Source organism: Hippoglossus hippoglossus, chromosome 6 (genome assembly GCF_009819705.1).
Source record: "Hippoglossus hippoglossus isolate fHipHip1 chromosome 6, fHipHip1.pri, whole genome shotgun sequence".
NCBI classification, from domain to species: domain Eukaryota; kingdom Metazoa; phylum Chordata; class Actinopteri; order Pleuronectiformes; family Pleuronectidae; genus Hippoglossus; species Hippoglossus hippoglossus.
The window spans coordinates 14,642,289-14,663,964 of record NC_047156.1 but is presented as its reverse complement, the minus strand read 5'-3'; the positions used below and the strand labels follow the sequence as shown (position 1 = coordinate 14,663,964).

Here is a 21,676-nt window from a genome sequence, read left to right as displayed (position 1 = left end):
ATTTCCCCACATAGGAACCATAGGATTATAATAAACAGCACACTTGTTTCACCCGGACGGAAATAGCGCTGCTCACTCCAGCACAAAACAGAAGTGTATGGCGAGCGAAACACTGAATGGCATGTATATGTCTTAATATATTTATTGATTTCACTCTCTGCTAATTCAAGTTCACACAAAGTTTGAACCGTGTGTTTGTTTATTTTCTTATATTTGTTCAATAGAAACTGGGCCTTTATTTACTTTGGTCTTTTGGGCGTTCTGTTGCAGGGCGCTAGCTTAAATTAGCAGCTGTTAGCCACCAGCTCTCTGCTGTGATGTGTCCTTCACTTTCTTTTTAGCTTTGAACGTCATTGAATGGTTGTTTTGTGATGTCGCTGACATTAATACCGCTACTGTGGCGTCATAAGCCAGATAACGGACGACTGCTCATTTCATTTATCAATCACTCAATCAAATGTTATTTCTGTAGCCCATATTCACAGATCACAGTTTGTCTCATAGTGCTTAACAAGGTGCGATATCCTCTGGGCTTTACTCTTAGAGTCAGGAAAAACTAGCAAAAAACCCTATTAACAGGGGAAGTGCAATAAATGCTGCGTGTAACTATGAATATCAGCAAAATATCATTATTTACAACATCCTTGAGAAGAAATGAATTGAGGAGTTATTGTCAGTAATGGTGGAATATGTGAGTTGGCGTATTGTATGTCAAGTAGTCTTGTTGTAATCATAGTCCGTGATCAGATGCCACCATGATCCACAATCCATCATCATGATCCACCACGACTATCAGGATCCACCATCATGATTTACGATCAGCTGCCAACACGATCGCGATACATGATGAGAAGCTTATGAACGTCAGTGTTGTGTTTGTGGCGTTCTCACATTTGTCGTCTTCTTGTCTTTTCCTTCAGTGGGAGCACACTGGAGGCCACTTTAAGTCCACTGCATTGTTGTGAGTGTATAAGCAGCGAGCCATGCCTACCGTAGTCTTGATGGACGTGTCCCTGTCCATGACACGGCCGGTGTCACTGGATGGCAGCGAGGAGTTTCAGAGGAAGAACCTGGCTGTGCACGGACTCAACATGTTGTTTGAACACATGGCCTCCAACTACCGTCTGGAGTTCACGGCTCTGATGGCCTTCTCTTCCCTCTGGGAGCTGCTGGTGCCGTTCACCAGAGATTACAATGCGCTACAGGTAAAGTGGGCCTCATACGTCAAAAGGAAGGTTTCTCTCACCTGAGCTTTGAGGGAATATTTAATGAATATGTCCTTTTCTGTGCAGGAGGCTCTGAGCAGCCTGGAAGACTATGACAAGACCTGTGTGGAATCAGCTCTTCAAGGCGTTAGTAACGTCGTCCAACAGGAGTGGGGCAGTGGCTGTCCCTGTCAGGTACTTTGGAAAGCTCTCTGTCTTTCATCACTCCTCTGAGTAGTAATGCAGTGTTTCCACGGGGGGGGGGGGGGGAAACACTGCATTGAAACAAAACAAAAATTGAAACTAAACTTTGGGCCTTAAAAAGTCTTAAATATGTAAAATATTTCATAGTAGGTCTTAAATACATTTAGGTAGGTCTCAATTATGTTAACCATTATTAATGCCATTTTTTTTTAAAGAAATGTGTTTGTGGCATGCACGGTGTTCAGTGTCTACATGTGTTGTAGGTCTTTCTCAATGATACAGATGTTAGCAGGCTGTTATAAAATCTCAAACAAGATCAACATTAAAATGATTAGTTAGTTTACAAACACCCTGGTCAGAATTTATCTCAATACACTCAGCTTGTGGGAAAGACTATAGATACCTACTGTCTCGGACTGTAGTTTAAGAGATAACTTGCTGTTTCAAGGGTTATTCTCTACTAGACTTTCTGTCATAGATTTAATTTGTTATGGTCTTAATATATTAAAGGTTCAGTGTGTAGGATTTAGATGAAAGGGATCTAACGGCAGAAATTGAATATAAAATAATCCTAGTGATATTTTCACTTGTGCGTTTCATCTTAATTGTACAAATTGTTGTTTTCTTTACCCCAGAATGAGCCCTTTATATTTAAACACGTTATATTTACCTTGGGAGCGGGTCCTCTCTACGGAGGCCACCATGTTTTTTTTTTACAGTAATCCAAACTGAACAAACTAAACACCTTTTGTGTTTTTATGACAACTGAAGGCTGCCACAGGTTCTCTTTCATGTTTGGAAGGGGAGGGTGAGGTGAGGGGTATTCAGCTGCAACATGAAACTTCACCACTAGATGTCACTACATTCTACACACTGAACCTTTAACTTGTAATGTGCAGAAACCCTACAAATATTAATCTCACTTTGTATTCCTCTTTTTGATGACCTCTAGTTGATGCTGATTACTGATGGATCTCTTGGTATTGGAAAGGGCTCTCTACGCCACGCTCTCCAAACACTGAAGCACCGTGCGGATGATAAGAAGTTCCCACTTCCTTTCCCTTTCCCCACCAAACTGTACATCATGTGTGTCGCTAATGCAGAGGAGGTACTAATAACCTTGTTTAGGTTTCCTGTTCAACAGTTTTTTTCTGTTTACTTGTATCTTTATCCAAATGCAGTAAGGTTAATACCAAGTGGGAATTTTTATCAGAAACCATGCAACCTGAAGCAGCTGCTTATAAACAGGATTTAAAGTGACGGCCTATACTGGGTCTTTACATCCTTTACATCCTAAAGTTGACAAACATTGGCAGTTTGTCAGTTTTGTCAACCTGCCATGTTTGCAGGAGAATCAGAAAGAGTGATGATAGTATTCATGAATGTGTTTATGAAATGTCAGTGACTCCTTGAGACTGTAGTGGTTATGGGGCATCTGTTTTACTGATTAGCTGACTAGACACTTTGAAGTTGTACATGTCTCCTTCCCTGAACTGGGATGAAAGCGAAAAAAGATCTGAACATCCTATTAGTTCACTGAGAGACATGTTTGTTGATTGTAAACAAGAGTCAATGTGTCAATACAGTGTTTGCATGGTGAAGTACTTAGGATTTCTAAATTATTAAAGGAAGCCAAGATGTGACCATGGGAGAATTTTGTAAATGTTTTTTATTCCTTTAGTAATTCTGTATTGACACATTATGTTAAAATGTCTACAGTGTTATATGTCTCACATTTGTGTCCAGTGCGTATCAGTTTTTCAAATATGCATCTCTGTATAATTTTGGAATCTTGCGTTACATTTGATTGCTGTTACAAATGCAACTTCCTGTCTTGTGCACCTGCAGTTACAGATGACTGATTCCATGGACAACCTGGAGGAGCTCCTTCGCCTCAGTGGGGGGGATGGACAGATCTTCACTATGGAGGGACCACTTTGCATGAAGAGTGTACAGGCCATGTTTGGGTATGACTATTACTGGGTAAATTAACTTGTATCTTATTTTTTTCTTTCCTAAAGCATCTTTTATACCATTTTACATCTTTGTTTATCTCCAGGAGGCTGATTGATTATGCATACTCTCCTTTCCATGCGGTCCTGCACTGTGGGAACCTGTCGTCAGATGTTCAGGTGTTCCCTCGACCTGAGCCTATTGTGGTGGATGAAGAGGTGGAGCCCATGCCACGAGCAGTCAATACAGGTACCCAGCCAGCTTCACATTTATTCATTTAGAGTTAAATGTAAACTATCATTCTACAGAGTAATTTTCATGTGTGTTTCAGATTTGGAAATTGTGGGCTTCATTGAAATTGCTGATATTGCCAGTCCTCCTGTTATATCCAGACACTTGGTTCTGCCTTTTGCTGTAAACAAAGGTTAGTGCTGAACACTTTTATTACTCTAAGTAAACCGCTGTACGTCATGCCCTGTGGATCATCAGATCACTTTTAATTGTTTTTTCAGCTGCATTGTATACCCTCCACACTTAAATGTTCTTGTTTCTAAATCGGTATTATCCACAGTGTTAGCTCAGATTGTTCAGTAATACATATTTAAAATGAACTAGGAGAAACTGCAAACAAGCTGCTGATACTGCACCAGAGAAGTTAGAGTAAATACATTTTGAAGAAAAATCTTTAAAATAGTTTGCGAAGCAGATGAATATATTCTGATGTTTACCAGTCATACTTAACATGTACACATCATTTTTTATTTCAAAGACTCAAATCAAAGGGCTCAGTATACTACATGTCAGATCTTATGTTATTAGCAACATGTACTATTTTTGCTTGATTTCAGAAGTGGATGAAGTCGGAACAGGAGCCACAGATGAGCTTGAGGAGGAACCCTCTGCCAGTCAGATGGCAGGAAAAAGCCCCAATTTTTGTGTCCTTTTACACGGCAGTCTGAAAGTTGAGGGCATGGTGGCGCTGGTCCAGCTGGGGTGAGAATCAACAGAGCTGATTATATTTAACATATTCACAAGATTTGTTTCCATTAAAATTTTAAAAGATACATGAGTTGATACATTTTCATGAATAAATAGCCTAAATCTATTTTTTTCCCCCCAAGGCCAGAGTGGTATGGTATGCTGTATTCTCAAGCGGACAGTAAGAAGAAATCCAATCTGATGATGTCTCTGTTTGAGCCTGGTTCAGAGCCCCTGCCTTGGCTGGGCAAGATCTCATATTTGGGACCAATCTCAGGTAAACTGTCACAGACAAACAAACAGAATGTTGTCTGCAGATTCACAGGGGGGAAAAAACGCATTAGCACACTTTTCATAAACATCATCATTGCTGAAGGCATCATTTTATGTAGTAGTATAACGTTTTTGGATATGATGAAACTGTATTTTCATGTAACTTAGAAAACATTACCTATGCATAGGTAAACGACTGCCTATTCCTAAGGGACTATTTGTGTTCACAATCAAGCAGGTAATGATTAACACAGTTGTAGAACAAAGTTGAGCTGCTTTGATTGCGATACGGGAGAATTCACGTTTCATAACTTCTCTGCTATTTCAGAGGCTCCTGAAAATCCCTATGGAGAGGATGATAAAAGTCCCTTTCCCGTGCAGCCGTCGGCCAAAAGAAGCTACGCCCAGAACGTTACTGTGTGGATAAAGGCCAGTGGACTACAGGTAAACTAAAATCACAGATGTATCACAGCACTATTGTCTTTGGAGAAGTGACAAAAATAGTGTCTTTTGATTCTTCTATAAGAATTGGGACAAAACACCTTTTCATAACATGGTAATGCAAATATAATATCCAAGATTAGAGTCATTGTAGAGGCCATTATTAAGAGCAAGGGTCCCCATAATGCATTGCAGCTTATATATTCACAGATTTGATGTATAAATGAGCCCGGACAAGTCAAACTAACCAACATATGGGTATAACACTAACTTTTGTGCAGGAATTCCCTGAAAACAATTATAAAACAATATTAAACAAATTATAGAAAGTTTTTAAATCATTGTCACTTTGCTTCAGACATTCAATAAAATGATTTGGGTCTCAGCTCAGAATGGAATGTGGTTTCATGGCCTAGTCTGTGATATCTCTATTTGATAACCCCCCCCCCCCCGAGAAGAGGGCATTGCCTGATGACCCCTTCAACCAGTTCCTTCTGAATAATACACAGTGTCAGTCATATATCTCTTTTGTCAGGTTAAAAGTTTGTTTGGATGAACTGCGTCCCTTGTTTTTGTGTGTTGTCCGAAATGGGGGTTTTATGGTGTGAAGATTGTAGTGGAGGTCAGTCTGAGGTTGTAGGATTTGGTTGTAGTCATTCTGATTCAGTAACGACTAAGCCCAGACCAGAAATGTCTGCAACAAAATGAATCAAAGAAGGTCCTTTGTGTGATACTGAAGCAAAGAAGTTTAAAATGTATCTCGTCTATTTTGCGACAAATGAGCAGATTCTTGTGTGAAAATACCGAGCTGTCCAACACAGTCTGTAGCATCACAGGCATGACCTCTCTGCAGTGGAACCTGGGTAATGGTTACTCACAAGTCATGTCTGAGTTCTCGTATAAATAAATCAAATACGGACACCTCATTAGGAAAGTCGCTGGTAAAATGTAATAACCCCCAAAACAAATGAATATGGTGCTACATTGTAATTAACTGTTACTGAACAACCGCTCTGATGACCTGACCACTCGCAAGTTGTTAACATAGGAATTTCTCATCTCTGCCATACATCCCATATGATGTGATATAGTAATGAGTCTTAATTATAATTCTTGTTTATTAAACACATGTTCTGGGTTACTTGTCATTCTACAGACTGATGTGCAGAAGATTCTGAGGAATGCAAGAAAATTACCAGATAAAACTCAGACCTTCTATAAGGTAGGTTTGACTAAAAACTGCTCAAGCTTGAAAACACAGCTGAACTTCACAATTTAAATCACTGTTATTTATTTGAACCTGTCAGGAGCTCAACCGCCTGCGGAAGGCTGCCTTGGCGTTCGGTTTCTGGGAGCTCCTGAAGGGAGTGGCTGATCTGCTGGAGAGAGAGTGCACTATGTTGCCCGACTCGGCCCATCCCGACGCTGCCTTCCAGCTCTCCCACGCCGCACAGCAGCTCAAACTGGCGAGCACTGGGGATTCCCAGTATGCTGCTTTTGATCAGAATATCGCCCCCATGCACACAGACTTCTCCAGCTAAACCACATGTGACTTGGGGATGATGGACTAAGATACAGCAGCTTCAGCCTGTGTGGACCAGGTGGAGACCACACCTGCTGAACGCTGGAGGATGGAAACGAGTCCTGATGGATTACAGAAACTCTTAACATGGCAAAAATGTAGATAATGATGTATTTGTAAAAACGTTTGCGTGTACATAATATTTTTACATGTTAGTTTGTAGGATCTTTTTCACAAATTAACAAGATACAAATTTCAATTTTATTCAGTGTGGAATAACTGCCACAGTTACAGGAAACCTGAGAAGTGACCGTTAATGTTTGCTTTCTAAATTTCACGTGATCAGCAGAATTAGGAAGGGATACAAATAAAAATTCTTCATAGCAAGTTAGCATTGAGCAAAAGGGACAAATGACTGTTTCTGTATTTAAAGTCACCAGTGTAATTTTCCCTGAGGTTTGTGGGATGGATCAGAAATCTGGAATAATAACATATACAATACTTCCGAATTGTTTTGCTTTCTTCATTAATACACAAATCAAATGATGACAGGACGATTTCCTGACCAGTGCTTGTTGCAATGTATTAAACCCAAAATACCACGGCACTAACATACAAAAACATTAATATAGGACATCAAAGTCTATGGCTTACTACAGCTTTTCACTAATCTACTAAATTCATATTAGAAATCAATAACCAGTAAGTGAGAATTAAATATTGAATAATCATTAAGATGTTCACATTAACTATAAAGGAAGTAATTTTATCCATCGTAAACAAGCTGGGAATCAGAAGATATCTTCACAACATCACTGATTGGACGGGATCATCGTTTGTTAGGATCATTTAAAGATATCTTCAGAAATAAGCAGGCAGCAGAGGCGTTTGAGGAATGTTATTGGTGTCTCAATTTGCTTTCCTCTTCTTGGTACGGAAACGCCTCTTCCTCTGCTTGTAAAGGTGACGAGAGTTGATAAAAAGCCCTGAGGAAGACGAAGGACCAACAGGTTGGTATCAAACCAAAAAGTCTTGACATTAGAACACAATATTTGTCGAGAGGTTTACACAATGTTTCGACTTACCCAGCACCATAAGAACGAGGTAAACGTACAGGACGTAGGAGAAGTTGATGGAGGTGCCGATGGCTTTGGGCAGAGGAATGCTGAAGAGTTTGCTCTCGTAAAAGATGGGAATGGATTGTATGACAGCCACAGCTGCGGGAGAGAGGGAGATGAGATTAACTTCGGTTTATTTTTGTGGAGAATTATATAAACTCAGATGTGGAGAGACTCACCTTCAGCTAGAACACCTAGTGGGTACAGTGGGATCCATATTGTGTACCGCAGCCATGTGAGGTTTTCCCACTCGGTATTACAGCAGCCCAGCATGTAAAATGGATACCTGAGATTAAAACATCACGTTAGTTTTAGGCAGGAAACAAGTCGTGTTGCAAGAATCCATCCACAGAATCCATCTAAATGTTGATCACTGACATGTTGATCCTTAAAGCAACTGTTCATATCTGTGGGTTGGTAAACATTAACCATTCCTCTGTGAAGCGGAGTCTTTGTTTGGCTGTGATGTGAAGCTGCAGTTTGAATTTACATATTACGGTTTTACTGACAATGCTTCTTGTGTCAACAGTTGATTATTTGCATAACTGGTTTTGTTTAGAGGCAAATGTTGCTGAGTGGGTAGAATCTAAAGCTAAAAGCACAATACTTATAGATACAGACTTGTGTTGTCAAGCAGTTGGTAACTGTCGACAAATTACATTAAAGAGAAACAATTCAGTAGCAGAACATTTAGAGGATTTCTGGATTCTCTGTTTGTTGAGACTTTGACCGGAAAATAACCGTCATTCCTACGGAGTCCACCCTACATGACTGCTCACCATGAACAATCACAAGGCAGGCGCTTACCTACCTGAAAATCTCGATGCCGCTCCACAGGTAGAAAACGAAGAACACGACTGGCTGGTGGTGCATTTCCTCCAAACTTCCAAAAATGATGAAGAGGATGAAATTCCTTCCAACCACCTTGTAAAAAAAACAAAAGCCCTAATTAATACATTTGTACTCACTCTAGAAATGAATTGCAGTTCATCTGTGACACCATTTGAATTTCCCTCCGGGGACAAATAAGGTTGTTTTGAATTTGAATGAAGCTGAAATTTTCATATACCTGTATAAGAGTTGGAACAACGCCTGTTTTGACTACACCAAAAGCAGCGTTGAGGACCTCTACTGATGCCAGGATCTGGCAGAAGAACATCACGTCCGATATGGAGTTGAATGTGTCGTAGAGAGACTCTGGAATGAGAGGAGTCTTACAAATGAAAGGTCTTACCAGGTTTTTGTGAAGTAACTGATCAATGGAGGAGAAATAATGAAAGACTTTAGCATTACAATTTCTCACCTTCTCCAAAGATGAAGAGGCGCACAGTCATGTTTACAAAGATCCATGAAAAACCAAGAAACTGCACCAGGTTATATAGAAACAGATATCCTGTTTTCAGACTGACAAACCCTGAAACATTAGAAAAGAGGAACTTGAATATGACAGGAGCCTGATGCAAATAATAAAAACATCGAAAATATAAACAAACTTTAACCAAATATGATAAAAAAAAAAGTTTTACATTAAAACCGCTATCAGGCTTTGTACGTAATAACAGAGACATTTCCTTCAGTCAATATTTGTATTCACCTTCCTCTTTATGCCTCGCAGCCTTCAGCTTGTTCTTTTTCTCCTCCTTTCCAAAATAAATAAACAGAACACATTTACACAAACCTTCAGTCTCTTGCTATTTAATAAAAACAAAGCTGCTAAATGCAACTGGTGGTGTGTCCAAGATACAACTTTAAGCTCACCTTTTCACGGATCTCCATCTCTGCGTCCGACTCTTCCAGCCAGCGGTCAAAGTCAGGTGTCAGGAAGACAGGTTTACGCTCCTGCGCGGTGAGTCGCTCCCACCAGCCACGCTGCTCTTTCAGCACTGTGATATTTACCTGCCGCTGGGTGGACTTATATTTCACCTGAGCACACAGGGTCATACGATGAGCACAGTCAGCAAAACTAGAAATCATTAGGAAGAAAGAACACTACATATCTATGAACACTTTTAAAAATGGGTACACACCTCTGGCTTTACTGGTGAGAGAAACTCGAGGCTGAACTCGTATTCATTTTGTCCTTTTGCACCATGGCCCTGGGCTACACACAAAATACCACACAGGAGCAGTGTCACAACTACACTTAAAAATGATACATTGTTTGTAAAGTCAGATGTACAGGAAACATATTTCACCTCTGAACAGAAGAACATTTTCCCGCACATGGACATCGATAATCTGCAAAGACAGACACAGATGATGAGTTTACTTCCTCCTGCAGTGTGAGAATTCAAAAATCATGTTACTTCCTGTGCACGATACCAAAGAACATAGATAATAATCAAACCTTTAACAGACAGATAAGTTAAACTAAGGTTACAATAGCAACATATTAACCAGCAATAACAGTGACACTCAATTACCAGCCAGAATAATTTCCTACCTTAACTCCCTCAACTCAGTCAACCCGACCTAACGGCTCTTGTTAGGATCACTGTATAAGGAACAGCACAGTAATATATGGTGCAATAAAAAACTAACTCTACCACTATGACGCCTGACTTTAGAAAGGAGAACAGTATACAAATATGTGCTGGAGGGGGTTCCTCCTTGCAGCCTGGGGTGTGAAGTGAGAGAACATCTTTTGGTGAAGTAACAGATAACCACCTTGACCCCATCTGTGTGCCTGACAGGAAACACTTTCTTGTCTCTCCCTTCTCTTACCCCTAACCTTTACCCGGACCTCGGATATTAAGTCTGCCTGATGCCTCATTAGGACTGACCACTGGTCCTGACAAGGTTAGTGTTTATACTGGAAAATGTCTTAAAGGAGTAAGAAAAACGAGTAAACACACACACACACACACACACACACACACACACGTAAACACACGTAAACACACGTAAACACACACACACACACACACACACACACACACACACACACACACACACACACACACACACACTTATCTTTTTAAAGTTGGAGATTAGATATAGAGGAGATTAACTGACATAATGCATTCCCCCAGCCCCTTACCCATCACAGCTGAATATCTAATCCCCAGCCCAAACTGATCCTAACCCTACCTACCTGCACGCACGCACGCACACACACGCGCGCGCGCACATATATATATATATATATATATACAATATAATATTTACTCTTAGAGACATAAGGCAGAGCTTTGATCTACAGCTCTTGTAGATCAAAGCCTGTCAGCTGAGCAGTGGGAGCAGTGAACGCAGGTTCGCTCACCTCAGCGTCAGTCAGCTCCACTCGCAGGTAAATGTCTTCATGTCGCTGGGCCCAGTACACGAGCGGTGTGAGCGGCATCGTGGGTTCGTGTAGTTAAAGGTGAATGGAGGCTCCTCGCTCCATGCTAACTCCTGATTAGCAGGAAGCTTCTGTCAACGAGCGCGCTCACCGGGCGTCAGCGTAGCGACGTGCTCGCGCGCGCGTCACAGCTGTATGTTGTGCTCTCCTCTGATTGGCCGGCTGCGAATGTTTACGGAAGTACTGAAGTGGAGGTGGTTTCACGGCACCGCCACACAGCCCGAGCCCCAGGAGCTTCTTCTAGTCCACGTCCAACATGCAGGCAGAGGAACACGGCAGTCGGCAAGTTACTGATTTGGTGAAATCACCCGGGACATTCCGTGTACTTGTTGCTGTGACCGGAAGCGTCGCAGCATTGAAGCTGCCTCTGTTGGTCTCCCAGCTTCTCCAGCTCTCTGGGGTGAGCTGCTCCATATCTGTTACCTCCGTAAGAGGACATATGTTTTTATTCCCGTCTGTCTGTCTGCCCAACTGTCTTCCTGTCTGTCTGTCTGCCTGTTTTATGTCTGCCTGTTTTATATCTACCTGTATTTCTGCCTGTGTTTCTAAGTTTCTGTCTTCCTGTCTTCCTGTCTGACTGTCTGACTACCTGTCTTGTCTGTCCGTCTTGTCTTTCTGTCTCTTCTGCCTGTCTGTCTGTCTGTCTGTCTGCCTGTGTTTCTATCTGTCTGTCTGTCTGTCTCTAAGCAGGATAACTCAAAAGCTACTGATCTGATTTTGTGGAGGGGTGGGGCATGACACAAGGAACAACCACACACTGTATGAAAAGATGGACGACATGACAACTCCTCAAAAGTGAAGCCAAAGCATTATTATTTACACGTTTACAATCTGACATAAAATCTGACCACACCCACACACACACTGAATACACATTTGCAGATTACTCCACGCTTTTTCAGATCTCAGTAAGATAAGCAGATTCTCTTACATATTTAAAGATTTGATTGATTATGCACACACCGTACACCACAAAAACGACAAGTGTTGCAAGATCAGCCATTGTTGTCAGCTCACTGATGCACTATAGGATGTTCAAGGTGTCTGCAGGTGTTGCTGCTTAGCTTCTCAGCCTGTCCAGTACGTTGGCGCATCTGAACCACAAGATGGAGGTGTTGCATCTGTCGAGCAGTAATACAACCACAGCAGCCGCACTACAGCAATACAGTCTTGTTATCGTGGTTCGTGAGTCCATGTGAAAACGGTTCAAATTCAAAGATATTCCCTAAAGGCAGACGAGAGATATCATAGGAAAGGATTCTCTTGGTGCCCAGTGTTATTACACACATCCAACCCCACAATTCTGTGAGAATTGTTATATGGTATGTTAAATTGTAAATCCTCAACCCTGTAGAAAAACAGCAAAATACTTATTTTTTTTTAAAACCCTGTGAATGTCTTGTTTTATGGTTTAGGTGGAAGTAAGAGTCGTCACTACGGAGCATGCCAAGCACTTCTTCAACCCTGCAGACATTTCTGTAAAAATCTACAGCGACAAGGATGAGTGGGAGGTAACAAATTTGTTCAATATCCTAGTAATCCATTATCCAGATTGTTGATATTTTTTTCATTTGTATTTTTAATTAAATATCAAAATGAATGGATGTGCTATATATATCATCTATCATTTTCAAATTATTTGAAGCTCCCGTCAGGCTCGTGAAATTAAATTATAATCTAATCCCACACTCGAAACCACATTGAATGAATTAAAGTGTGGCATCAGTCGTCCAGTATAGTGACTTGACAGCTTTCCAGATGCTGAACCTACAGATAATTGTGAAACATGCACAAAGGACAGGAAGTATTGAGAAACTCTGAAGTGTAAATGCTTATACATTCAATGAAAGAAGTGAGGAAGTCCGTTTCTGGTCAGCTGGGTGGGTAATAGCTTTTTTTCTGTTGTAGCTGTGGACACAGAGATCTGACCCTGTGCTCCACATTGAGCTCAGGCGCTGGGCAGACCTTCTTGTCATTGCTCCCCTGGATGCCAACACTCTTGGAAAGATTGCTAATGGAATTTGTGACAATCTGCTGGTGAGAACTTGTATCCGCTTACCTACAAATTATAATGGCAAATATTTATTTATTTTATTTGATTTGTGATTGGTGTTTGTTCTTGGCAGACGTGTGTGGTGAGAGCCTGGGATAGCACTCGACCTCTCCTCTTCTGCACTGCGATGAATACAGCCATGTGGCAGCATCCCATTACAGCCCAGCAGGTATCCAGGCTGAAAGAGTTTGGATATGTGGAAATCCCCTGCATATTTAAGAAGTTAGCATGTGGAGATGAAGGTGAGTTTTAATGCAAGGAAACCCAAAGGAAAAAGAATAAGGAAAAAAGATATTAGAATGCCAACAATATTCAATCGGTAGTTTAACTGCAACAGTTTGAATTCGAATGACACTCAGTACCTCAATGTTTCATACCTCAATACCTCTGCCAAGGCCTAACAGTCCCCCGAAAATGTAATCAAACTTTTCATCAAGATCCATCAATATTCCCTAGAGGTGAAAATTAAAAAAAAAAAAATAACACCTTAACTCACTATGTTGAAGAAAGCAAAAACGTGGCTCTACGTTTTATGGGTTCTTCCCTGACCCGTATCACATCCTTCTGCCAAGTTTCATTGTAAACCGTCCTGTAGTTTTTGTGTAATGCTGCTAACAAACAAATGCTGATGAAAACATAATCTCCTTGGCGGAGGTAATAAACTGCATTGTAAACTTTTAATTTTAGATTTTATTGTTACTTTAACAGTTTTTAAGTCTGCAAATCATGTACAAATAGAGTATTAAGTAGTTATAATCCTAAAATAAGAAGTACAAGGGTAAAGCACGACATCCATGGTTCAATGGTGAGTAAAGTGGTAAAACAGGCAGAACAGCATAGGTAAAAGTTGTATAAGAAGACACACTGCACTCAGATAAATATACAGATACAAAAAATCATTTTTGTGTATAAAGAGTGGTTATTCTGGAACAGCAGCATTTGTTGTGTAAAAACAGGTTTCAAAACTGGTAATTTCCCCTGTTGCTGTTGATTAAATAAGCCACGTATATATTTCCTCCACAGTGTTTGAACTTCTCACTTTGCTGCAGTGATGTACTCTGTGTGATCGTTAGGGTGACTGTACATTATGGTGCATCCATTGGATGTGGTTATACGTGCAATATAGACGACACTCATGCTGCTCAACTGTTAAGAGAATTGCTTCAAGACAGTTTTTGTGTGCACGCCCAGTTTACATGGGAACTTTTCAGTCTCCTGTAAGGTGTGCCTCGTTCAGGTTTGTCTATCACGCGAGATACACAACAAACTCCCATGTTCTCATAACCCAGACTCAGTGTTCCAAGAGCCTTCCGCTGCTACTCGGCAGGAAGTGGACCTAATTCTTTTGGCCCTTCCCCGTGTTTGGTTGGACCACAGGAGCGCTCTCCACATTGTTGGGGCCTTTGGCAGGCAGAGCAGCTGGGCTGTCACCTGCGATCCTCGGCCACATGACGTCATACATGGAGATGAAGGAATGTTACACACAAGAAAAACAAGCTTAAATGGCGACTCATTTACTGGCAGTTGAGAAGACGTCAATTATCCTTTCAAATGGTTTCAGCCTGCATTTAAGTAATCAGCATAAATGGCCTAATTTTGGTGTGACAGAGTACATGTGTTTAACCTGGTATGTGATCTGTATAGATTCTTGTGCAGAGGGTGTTTTACCACTTTGTGTTGTCATCCTCTAAACTTTCTTTTTGTCTTCTTATAGAATTGAGAACTATATTATGTTCTGTGCTGCTTTTTGGCACACAGCCTGACACACGTGCCTTTAGTCTAACCTGCCCCAACATGAATTTAATCTTTAGATATTGTCATAGTAATCTGTTTATCACTCTTATAGTTTGGCAGGTTCACCCATTCAAAGCACTAGCTGGTTTTGTTATCTTTTGTATTTGATTAAATGATTAGAACATGCAACAAATCTCAAGGGTAACTTTCGACTGTGCAATCGTTTTTGTTGTGGAAAAACCTTTGACAAGCATCTTAAATACTGTGTATGACCATTGAAATTGTCTAAATAACAACAGCCATTGGGACAGTCCCTCTTGAAAGGAATTGCACTCATTCAGCGAAGCATGTTCAATTGATTATTTGTTACACTAATTGATGACAAGCACCCACCACACGGGTTAAGCCCATACATAGATCATTATTATATTATAATATATCCAGTATAGAAGAAATTAAATCATTTGTATAAAATGCAGTTAGACATCTCCCAAATCTAATAAAGTCAGAAACAGAGGCCGCTCCAAGACAATCGCTGCGCCATTAGAATCGACCCATTGTGAAACTGTATGGGGGAGACAAATTAAATTTAGAAAAGTATGATTCCATTATATTTGAGAAAAGGCAGATGTTTTAAACCAGAAAGGAGGTGGAGACACCCACCTCCTGATTGGCTGAAAGGGCGAGAGCAGAGACGAGGGTGGGCAATATAAGCAGAAGGTTTGAAGCTCAGTCTTCAGTTGGGTTCCGGAACCAGCTCGGGTTTACATCTTGTGAGAGAATGAACTCTACTGCATTGATCTTTGACCAGTAAATTCGTTTAACCAACCAGTAAATTCGTTTAACCAACTATTGAGACTCCAGTAATAGCAAAGTACACGTGTTGGAAAAGAAGTCTAGACTTAGTTTCTGGCCCAGTGTTCAAATTTGTCAAACGACACATGTACATAGACTGACAGCAGGAGAGAAACTGCTGGCAAGAATATTGCCTCAGTTTTGTAAATTCCTTTGTCATATGTGTTGTGGTGATGCAACGAAAAATTCACCCTGCATATGTAGGATCATACCCAATTTTGAATGCTTGCACAAACCACAGTAATGAAAAACAATTATTCTTCTGAAGAAAATCATATGGAAAAGCAGGCCTATGAAGATTGAAAAAAGAATTTAAGAATCATATATCAACAAAAATATTCAAGTGGTGACTTAGAGCAATTTCTAATGTCAAATGTGTTTTCTGTAGTGGGAACTACTGGGAACCTTTTTCTTTGAAGCAACAGGGAGTGTAAAGTTATTATTAGCAGTGTAACAGTGAAAGTCTTGGCACAGGCAAGATTTCTCATAGTTCTTTGTCTCATTGATTCACTGGTGAATTCTATCAAAACACACCACACACACCGAGAGATATGCAAACCATGCAGAAGTACAGGATATAATACAGTACATGTATTCATTAAAGTGTGTTTGTGAGTGTGGAGAACGTGCACGAGGGCTTGCATTATCATTTGAATAATTTGTCCCCTCCCTGCAGAAGCTGTTGGTGGAACCAGTAATTCTTCACTTTGTTTCAGGTAAAGGCGGCATGGCAGAGGTGTCAACTATTGTCGGTGTTGTGAAACAGTATCTTCAGAGAACAGATGAGTCATCTGAGAAAACTTGAACGCCACGTCATGTTGCAGTAACATGCAGACAAAGACCAATTCAAAATACCACCTCACTTCTTGGCTGGTGTGAGCCGACGGTCATTAGTTTCCATCTCGTTGACTCTTTTGTTGTTCCCCTTTTCGACAGTGACATGTTTATTCCCAATTCACACTAAAATGTATAATGTTCCATTTCTGTTTACAAAGCAGAATTTAATTGTTGACTTCATGAGGCTGACACACATGAGCTGAGAAATGCAGTTCAGGCTTTTACAGTGTTTTTACAGTCTAAATGTCTGTCTGTCACACAGATCTGTCTTGTCACTCCAACTCCAAGAATGTTCACTATGCATGTCATCCTTGTTTCACCTTGAAAGAGTGTGTAGTAATGTGCTCCTTTTAAAGAAGCTTGATTAATACAGAAATAATCAATGCAGTTATGGTCACTGTGGTTATAGCTTTTCACATTGGAATTGTGTCTTTTATAACAGGAGGATGAATATAAATGTTGTCATTATTAAAAGTAAAATACAAAACATTGGATTAAAAATACTGTTTACGAAGTTTCAGCCATGTTTGTGAACATTTGATCTTCTTTTGTTTATCCTGAATAGCAAAATGCACATTGAAACAAAAACTGTTTTTGTGTTTCATTATGAGATTAGATTAGATCCGGTAGTGTGCAGAGAAACAAATGTTCACTGCGTCGCATACTGCAGGTGTGCTTCAGCAAACTAGTCATTATGCAATAACAAAAAATTATTAAAAGCATTTGCATGTAATTTTATAGGGAACAACGTCGTCTCGTAGCTGTCATGGTGCCTATGGGGTTAATTATGAGAAGGGGAAGCAGCGTTAGATGGCCCCTTAAGGCAGTTTCACAGGAAGGGGCTTTACTGCAGTGACACATCAAAACTGTTAACTGAGGTACGCAGGCCTCAGTGACCATTGCAGTGCTAATTGCAGCCGTGGTTCAGCAAACGTGCACTTTTTTCTGTGCCGACAAGATGTGTAATACCTTTGGAAAACATCTTTTGATTTTAGAAATAATCTCATAGAGAGACCACGAGGAGGAAGGTGCATTTTCAAAAAGGGGTTTTCTTTTGGGTAAAATATGACTTCAAGTACCAAAGGTGAAAAGTGATGAAGCCAATGGTTCACATTAGCGTTAGACATGTTTATCTATGTGAAAAGGCTCCATCTCCTAACAGAGTGAAACGTACCAGTCTGGACTGTGTCACGTGAAGACAGGCGAGAGCAGGTTGAACCAAACCAGACAATGGTTTGTTTATATTGTGTCAGTGAGAAAAAGCAGAGTAACGACTGTGTCATTTAAAGGAGCTCAACCTTGAAAGGAATGGAGGAATGCTCCTATTACTTTGAAGGACGAGTATCACATGCATTTTAGACTAGAGCTCCAGATATTAATCCTCAATAAAACCTAAAACAGTTGACGAGAACATAGCTGCAAAATGTCTCATTCACAAACACTAAAATCTAAAAGGGGGCTTTAAGTATAAACTTGAAAGTTTTGTTCCGCTTATGTTTTTTTCTCTATGCTCTTATATTTTATCTTGGTATCTCCGTTGCCACCAATTCCAAGGTAAACAGGGGAGAAATTTGGTTTGCAAATAACCCCGTGGGGCTTTGCTATTGTTGAGCTGTGGAGCTTGCAGCACATGGAGCCGTGTGAATGGCTCTGCAAAACGAAAAGCATCCTACCCTGAGCCATAATTTGTCCTGCTGCGATTGGCTGCCGCAAGTGTGATTCTGCTAATGAGGCCAGAAAGGCAAGTTACGTCAGCCATGGGGATGAGGGGAGGGAGTGTCACCGTGGCCTTGACAGCACTGTGGGAGGGTGTGTGGCCTGCAAGGTGGGCATGATGGGAATAAACACTGTGTTCTCACAACTATAGTCAAATCGCCAAAACCGCAGATATGGCTGTGGCTGTGCTTTTTAAGACAAAACATGTTGCTCCTCTCTCCTGCCACTTCCATTCCTGTTTATCAAAAAACAATATTTATTGCGAGACCTTTCTGAACATTGTCACAGATAATATGATCGCACCCAGCTCCATCAAACCTTTTTGTTGTTGTTCTGCATTCCTCGAATTCTAGATGAAGTCGAATGTGACCCAACATGAAAAAAACAAGAAGAGACTAACCCGGCAGCGCCCACTCATCACAAAGCAGCCTTCATGCTTAACACATAACTCACTACCTCCAAATGTTTTTAACTTTATTTCATCAGGTCATCTGGTGGTTATCTGGGGAGCGGAGAACAAGGGACATTTATTGTTGTTCTAATTACAATGTTAGAGTAGCACATCTCAGGTTATGAAATATAATGAATAAAATCAATAGCAGGAAGTAAAAATTACACCTGACACACCTGGTTACCTGGAAGTGTGGGTTAGTCAGTATAAATATGGGTACTTTTAAGCAGAGGTTATTGTATTGTGTACTGTATAGTTATAAGGTTTAAATTAGAGATTTGAGGCACACACACACACACACACCCACACAACACACACACACACACACACACACATATATATATATATATATATATAGACAAAATATGACTTTTTTACCAGATTAAGAATTTAAGATTAAGAAACAAAATGCATAATAATGCATTTTTAAATTTGTTTTGCTGTATGGCCTAGGTTAAACATTAGCTTCTGTGCAAACCACTACATGTATGCTATCTTGTTCTCTGTGCCAATATGTGCACATTCAGGTGCATCTGATGTGACTGATGCAACTTGAGCAGTGTCAAGGCTTGATGTGTAGTTTCTGGCCTCTGGGAATGTTCCCCAGTGTTTCATCAGAAACTCCTTCTTCAGAGACTGGCCGCTTCTCCCCTTGTGTGACCACCACACACTTTATTGACATAAAAGTGGTAAACATTGTGTTGCTTAACTCAGGAACGAGAGGGAATGAATAAATTGCATTGTGTCTTGAACAAATGACACATTGTACTCATATTTACATATTGTTTACATATTATTTGCATTAGTTATGGATACTACACAAAAAAACTATTTTAAAGTCATATATCTTTGATTCACAGCTATTCCACATCCACAGCAAGGATATAAACCCACTAATCGGGAAACCCTTTTTAAATGAATTTTTTTGACCTTGTTTTATCTGCTAAATGGATGTTATGAGTTCTTATGTACTCGACATTTAACTGTGCATACAGTATGCTTCTATAAAATATCTAGAACCTGTGGTTTTCTGCCCCTGGCTACAGCTTTTCACTTTTGTGTCTTTGAACGCAGCATTGTTTGCCTGTGTGTATTTCCCTCTCCAGTTGTGAAACATCATTCTAAAACTGACTATAACACTGTACAAGTTTAAAGCATGATTTTTCCATTCTACGTTTGAAGACCTGTGTTGTTGTACCCATATGGCACATTGTTAGCCCCTCGACGCCCTGTGTTGGTTCGCCTGAAGCTGTAATGCCATGGTAACTGGAAATGGGGGAGATGTGAGAGTGCTCAGTGGGGAAAAGTCCCTGCCTCCCCTCCTCAGTCAAACCCCCCTGATGAGCATCTCTTTACCTGCGAGGCCACGGGGACTGATGGAAGCCACCAACTTGTCTAGACCAAACTACTGCAGCCCCCCCGGGACCCGTAAATGAGACTCCGGCTCACAGGTGAAGAGGGACTGGAATGATGCAAGTGCAACAGGAGATGAACTCATTCAGAGAATAAATCAAGTGGAAGAATTTAGGTTTAGGATTGAATATGTCTCATCTTTATGATCTTATCAAACTACTTTACCAGTACTATTAAAATGTAAAAATGAAGTGTGTTGTACATGTGTGTGTCAGTGCTCATGGATTAACTAAGATGTGGGACATGAGGTAAAAAAGAAAGAAAATAGGAAAAACACATTCCTACTGAGATAATGACTGACCTGATTTTAACTTTGGTCACTGAAGTCAATTATTAACTATATTAGTCTGGGTCCAACAAATGGTGAATCTCTATTAGAGCTGCTGTGGAGCCTTCAGCACCATTACATTTATACAAACTTTCTCTATTCGTTATTTCTTCCCTTTTTTAAATTAAAGTTTCATTTTCATTTTCTCCCTCTGAAGTCATAACAGATGTGTGTACTACTAATCCTTGACTTTCTCCTTGCCTCATTGTGTAGTTCACCTCATTGTGTAAGTGCAGTATGAGGCAGCTTCAGGTCCAAGGTTCCTAAACTAAACAATTAGTGGATATGTGATGAAGAAATTAAGGGATGTATTTAAAACCTGCTGCAAACCCTGATTTCCAATGATAATCTCTGTGATGGAAATCTGACAAGACAAGAGGCTGGAACACCAAATTTGTCTTTGTGTATTTGAATAGGGGCTTTCTGCAGAAAGGATCAACACAGAGAGTCACAGGGATCTCAGAGTAAAGATGCAGAACAGTCAAATGCAAGGATCTTATATAGGAGAACTAAGGCTGTTTGTCTGAGCATGTTCAGACTGGTTCTGTAGGCGCAGTTTGACACAGGAATCAAAACAAAGAAAACCGATTTACATGTTTCCTTTGAAGATAAAGCAGACATAAATTCAGTGCTTTGGAGAGTAAATAAGTGATAAAAATGGTCCTAAAGGTTTCAGGTCATAAAAGTTCAGATCATAAACAGTTCCGGTCATAAAAGTATTTAGACAGGTCTGCAAAAACTTACTTTTCAACTACAAAATAGGTTTCAACCACACTTAGTTATTTTTCCACTACATCTCCATGGAGGGAAAAAATGAGGGTGATATCACATTATTTCATATGTGTGATGATGCTGGGTCACAGAATCTCAGAGCGGAGTCCTGCTCCAACACCGTGTCGGAAACCTGCTCCTTCAGTATCCACACGACTCAAAGAAGTTCACTGCAGAGTTTGTCTCAGTGGAGTTTGTTAGGTTCCTCGAATAAACCTTGAGCTGGTACCTGAAATGAGGATTCGCTTTTATACTGCGAGAGATCTCCACCTACTCCTTTCAAAATCATTTCCATCATGTCATTTTAAAATGGTGTCTGCCCATTCATTGTCCAAACTAATGGTATCATGATTATCCATATATTTCTGAATGTCATTTTACTGATGTTATATTAAGCATTTCCATGTATCATGTTGTCCTAATGATATCTTAATGGAACTCACTGATGACATTGTGATACTTAATGGTGTTTTAATTGACCTCC

The 21,676-nt window shown here is 40.3% G+C and overlaps 3 protein-coding genes across 4 annotated transcripts; 2 read left to right on the top strand and 1 right to left on the bottom strand.

Moving 5' to 3' along the window:
- The first annotated feature begins 54 nt into the window (after positions 1-54).
- Positions 55-7,081, top strand: ints14 (integrator complex subunit 14). Its single transcript, XM_034589248.1, has 12 exons — positions 55-119; positions 921-1,205; positions 1,293-1,400; positions 2,362-2,517; positions 3,258-3,376; positions 3,469-3,611; positions 3,694-3,786; positions 4,211-4,355; positions 4,484-4,617; positions 4,942-5,057; positions 6,211-6,276; positions 6,362-7,081. Exons 2-12 carry the CDS (start codon positions 984-986, stop codon positions 6,593-6,595), a joined length of 1,536 nt encoding a protein of 511 aa, XP_034445139.1. The 5' UTR covers positions 55-119; positions 921-983; the 3' UTR covers positions 6,596-7,081.
- On the bottom strand, positions 6,734-11,135 carry hacd3 (3-hydroxyacyl-CoA dehydratase 3). Its single transcript, XM_034589249.1, has 11 exons — positions 10,957-11,135; positions 9,890-9,932; positions 9,722-9,795; positions 9,453-9,617; positions 9,289-9,334; positions 8,998-9,108; positions 8,764-8,891; positions 8,506-8,618; positions 7,874-7,980; positions 7,662-7,793; positions 6,734-7,562 (listed from the first exon to the last, which is right to left on the bottom strand). The coding sequence occupies exons 1-11, from the start codon at positions 11,032-11,034 to the stop codon at positions 7,486-7,488; spliced, it is 1,074 nt and encodes a 357-aa protein (XP_034445140.1). The 5' UTR covers positions 11,035-11,135; the 3' UTR covers positions 6,734-7,485.
- Positions 11,036-17,033, top strand: ppcdc (phosphopantothenoylcysteine decarboxylase). 2 transcript variants are annotated; one of them, XM_034589251.1, is made up of 6 exons: positions 11,036-11,164; positions 11,199-11,434; positions 12,450-12,545; positions 12,943-13,071; positions 13,161-13,329; positions 16,393-17,033. In XM_034589251.1, exons 2-6 carry the CDS (start codon positions 11,291-11,293, stop codon positions 16,479-16,481), a joined length of 627 nt encoding a protein of 208 aa, XP_034445142.1. In that variant the 5' UTR covers positions 11,036-11,164; positions 11,199-11,290; the 3' UTR covers positions 16,482-17,033. The 2 variants fall into 2 exon arrangements, with proteins under 2 accessions (XP_034445142.1, XP_034445141.1); XM_034589250.1 differs by lacking the exon at positions 11,036-11,164 and having other exon boundaries at positions 11,172-11,434.
- The last annotated feature ends 4,643 nt before the right edge of the window (positions 17,034-21,676 follow it).

Bases quoted from the DNA above. Each gene is read 5' to 3' on its own strand.
- ints14 (XM_034589248.1), top strand. From the start codon at position 984: ATGCCTACCGTAGTCTTGATGGACGTGTCCCTGTCCATGACACGGCCG. The intron at 2,518-3,257 runs GTACTAATAACC...GTGCACCTGCAG, and splicing joins GTGTCGCTAATGCAGAGGAG to TTACAGATGACTGATTCCAT. The intron at 5,058-6,210 runs GTAAACTAAAAT...GTCATTCTACAG, and splicing joins TAAAGGCCAGTGGACTACAG to ACTGATGTGCAGAAGATTCT.
- hacd3 (XM_034589249.1), bottom strand. From the start codon at position 11,034: ATGCCGCTCACACCGCTCGTGTACTGGGCCCAGCGACATGAAGACATT. The intron at 8,892-8,997 runs GTGAGAAATTGT...CTCTCATTCCAG, and splicing joins CCTCTTCATCTTTGGAGAAG to AGTCTCTCTACGACACATTC. The intron at 8,619-8,763 runs GTATATGAAAAT...TTTTTTTACAAG, and splicing joins TTGTTCCAACTCTTATACAG to GTGGTTGGAAGGAATTTCAT.
- ppcdc (XM_034589251.1), top strand. From the start codon at position 11,291: ATGCAGGCAGAGGAACACGGCAGTCGGCAAGTTACTGATTTGGTGAAA. The intron at 12,546-12,942 runs GTAACAAATTTG...TTTCTGTTGTAG, and splicing joins GCGACAAGGATGAGTGGGAG to CTGTGGACACAGAGATCTGA. The intron at 13,330-16,392 runs GTGAGTTTTAAT...ACTTTGTTTCAG, and splicing joins GTTAGCATGTGGAGATGAAG to GTAAAGGCGGCATGGCAGAG.